This window comes from Camelina sativa, chromosome 14 (genome assembly GCF_000633955.1).
Source record: "Camelina sativa cultivar DH55 chromosome 14, Cs, whole genome shotgun sequence".
Lineage (NCBI taxonomy): Eukaryota > Viridiplantae > Streptophyta > Magnoliopsida > Brassicales > Brassicaceae > Camelina > Camelina sativa.
The window spans coordinates 30,476,616-30,479,474 of NC_025698.1; the positions used below are offsets into that span (position 1 = coordinate 30,476,616).

General features: G+C 36.9%; 1 protein-coding gene and 1 long non-coding RNA gene across 3 annotated transcripts in view; one reads left to right on the plus strand and one right to left on the minus strand.

The window, feature by feature from the left end:
* Nucleotides 1-1,474, plus strand: part of LOC104744163 (telomere repeat-binding factor 5-like) — a 2,338-nt gene extending 864 nt beyond the window's left edge. The window contains exons 2-7 of the mRNA XM_019235639.1: nt 25-78; nt 193-258; nt 355-448; nt 780-863; nt 997-1,242; nt 1,382-1,474. Coding sequence (XP_019091184.1) covers nt 25-78; nt 193-258; nt 355-448; nt 780-863; nt 997-1,242; nt 1,382-1,474 — 637 coding nt within the window. The remainder of the gene's footprint in view (nt 1-24; nt 79-192; nt 259-354; nt 449-779; nt 864-996; nt 1,243-1,381) is intronic.
* Nucleotides 1,889-2,859, minus strand: part of LOC104742946 — a 3,031-nt gene continuing 2,060 nt past the window's right edge. For both annotated transcript variants that reach the window (XR_002035035.1, XR_760587.2), the window contains exon 2: nt 1,889-2,494. This is a non-coding gene — a long non-coding RNA (uncharacterized LOC104742946). The remainder of the gene's footprint in view (nt 2,495-2,859) is intronic.

A 2,859-nucleotide genomic window follows, 5' to 3' on the forward strand; every position in this document is an offset into this window, starting at 1 on the left:
TTTTTTTTTTTTTTATTGTTTCAGCGGCGAACCTTCTTCTTCAGCTCCCTTAACATCTTCAGATCCTTCAGCAGAAGCGTACGTTCCGGAACCTATGCGTTTTGTGATCTTTGTCTTTGAAAATTGATCTTTAGCTTTTTCTAGTTTAGTTATTTTGACAGATTTGTATCTCTCTCTTTTTTTCTTTCTCAGCCAACAGCTTGAAAGGCGCAGCATAAGTTCTGGAGGTAGCTCAGAAGATGAAAGAGGTCCCTCAGGGTTTGTGACCTTTTCGATTCTTTTGACACCAATCTTTAATTCCTGGTTCTAATGTTTTTGACAGATTTGTTCCCTTCTTATACTCTTTTGTTTTAGGTTAACCAGTGATGAATTGATTTTTAAGGCTTTAGAAACAATCTATGAAGATGGAACTGGTCTTGATTTCGATGATATTTACAATTTTATCGAGGTTAGGAAAATCTCTTTCTCCCTCTCTCTCTATGAGATCTGTGTTTCATGGTCATGACTCATGTTAAGTGTATAGCTTGTGTGTATATTGGTTGGTTCTGATGAAGTGAGTCAATAGCTGATTACAACAGAGAGATATATCGAACATTAGGATTCTTAGTTGGAACACCAGACTTCAAATACGCGTAACACCATTGAAAAGCCTTTAAAAGGAGTCTTAAATTTGCTGAGTAGAGTCCTCCATTGTTATTTGTTAGACTGTTACACATCTCATTCAGAGCTGTTTGGGTTCAATTCTCAGAGTTATTCTTGTGGTTAATATAAATTTGCAGGACAGGTTCGACGTAGTGGATGATTTTAGGGAGCAGTTGGAAGCCCAGCTGGAAGCTCTAGTTGCTGACGGCCAAATACAAAAGGTAACTAGTTTTTCAAGTTTATTTTAACAAGAAACCCATATACTGGAGCTGCTTCATACTAATTTATGCAAAGATTCTAGCTATCTATAGTTTTGTTTGATCAAATTAAGAAAATAAAAACTTGCAAATGCAGGTAGGAGACCGCTACAGGATCCGCCCTGTTGATTTTGATATTCCGACTCCACCACCAACCAAAAGTGCAGAAGAGGCGACGAGCGCGAAGCCACTAAACACTTCCCCAAGTACTTCTGCTACTTCCGTACCAAAACCACCAGAAGGAAATCCTCAGATAGACGCAGCAGTAAAAGAACTCGCAGAGGCAGAACAGTTGGAGCGTCAAGCACAAGAGGCACAAGACCTTGCCTATAAACACGACCAGGTGCTAAAGTTTGAAAGCCAAATAAACCTGCAGCTAGCCGAAGAGATCCTTAACCGATGTAATAATGTCCACCTCTTAAACCGACGATGTATTGTCAATCATCATGATCATCACTAAGCTTTTCCTTTGTTCCTTGCAGGTGCTAATGGTCAAAAGGTTTTCCTGCGGAAAAAAGATTGATCATCTGGTCCGGTTCAATGTGGATCTATACGATGACCGGTTTCTTCTTTAACAGTTTTTTTTGGCTTTGAGTACAAAAGAGTCTGTAGAAGATATGTGATTTCATTTGACAAACTAATCACTCTTTGTTACTTCCGTTTACTTTTGTTTTGAGGCTATGGGTTGGTAAACACTGTTTGATTATTATATAATAGCTAATTTTAGGTATCTTATTTTTGAAAATATTGTTTTTTGAAATTTAAAAATTTTAGATAGAATAGAATATAGAAAATATTACAAGTTCAAATTACTATATACTGCAAGTAATTTACATCAACATGTCGAAATTCATATTCAGTAGTTCTTGTCTCTTATAAGACAAAATATCAGAGCTTCGATTTCAACAAACAAAAAAACAAAAGAATCTGCTGATATTATCGAAGTGGAAGGATGAAAACAGAGAGCTCACACAATCGTTAACTACATATATAAAAAAATTGCAGTTGACTTTTAATTAGACGTTAGATAATTGTTACTTGTTAATCACATAAATATATATCCTATAGTAATTGGTAAGCAACTAAACTTTCTAAAAGACTATAAATTCAAGCCCTCACCTCCAAAACTAATTACTCAAAATTCCTCTCCAAACACAACATAAACAAAACAAAAAAAAAAACAAGAAAAAAGCGCAAGTAGAAGTTTCAAAACATGGCCTCAAAGAACACTATAGCTCTTTATCTCACCATCAACCTCGTCTTATTTGGCTTCACCGTGTCCCAAACTCCAACGTGTCCCAGGGACATCGAAGCTTGTAGCAACATATTTGGCATCGGCTCAATTATCAACTCTCAAACAGTGAGGCCATGCTGCGATCTCCTGCAACAACAGTCAATGATTTAGAAGCCATTTGAGGAATATGATAATGGTAATGATGCAGAGTATAGAAACTAGATGATAATAAACTATAAACTATCGAAACATAAACGAGAACTCAGATATATTGCCAAGAAACATAAACGATATTCTGAAGAAGCATGAGATCCTTCCTTTGATCAGTGGCTTCAACCTTCTTCTGTGACATTGATTTGATCTGCAGGTGAAAAGCAATTTGTTGGTACTTTCTTACTTCAGCATATACTAAGATTCAACAACATTTTAGGCATGGTGATATCAACATTTTAAAACATTTACGGTTATGCCAAAGAGTGAACTAGTATAAGGCATGAAAACCAGAATGAGCAAACAACGAGATTCAACAAGTAAACCTTCTTAGAGCCACATAATGAATGAGCTAGATACTTTGCTCAAGGCATCACATTACTGGCACGGCAACTCAAAGATCTTCTTAACAGACGAGACTCACAATGATAGGATAGCGACAGCTGAGGATGGAGGTCACAAGGCTGAGGTGGCAATGAGGGTGTCATCTAGGCCACGTAAGCCGAATCCAAGTAC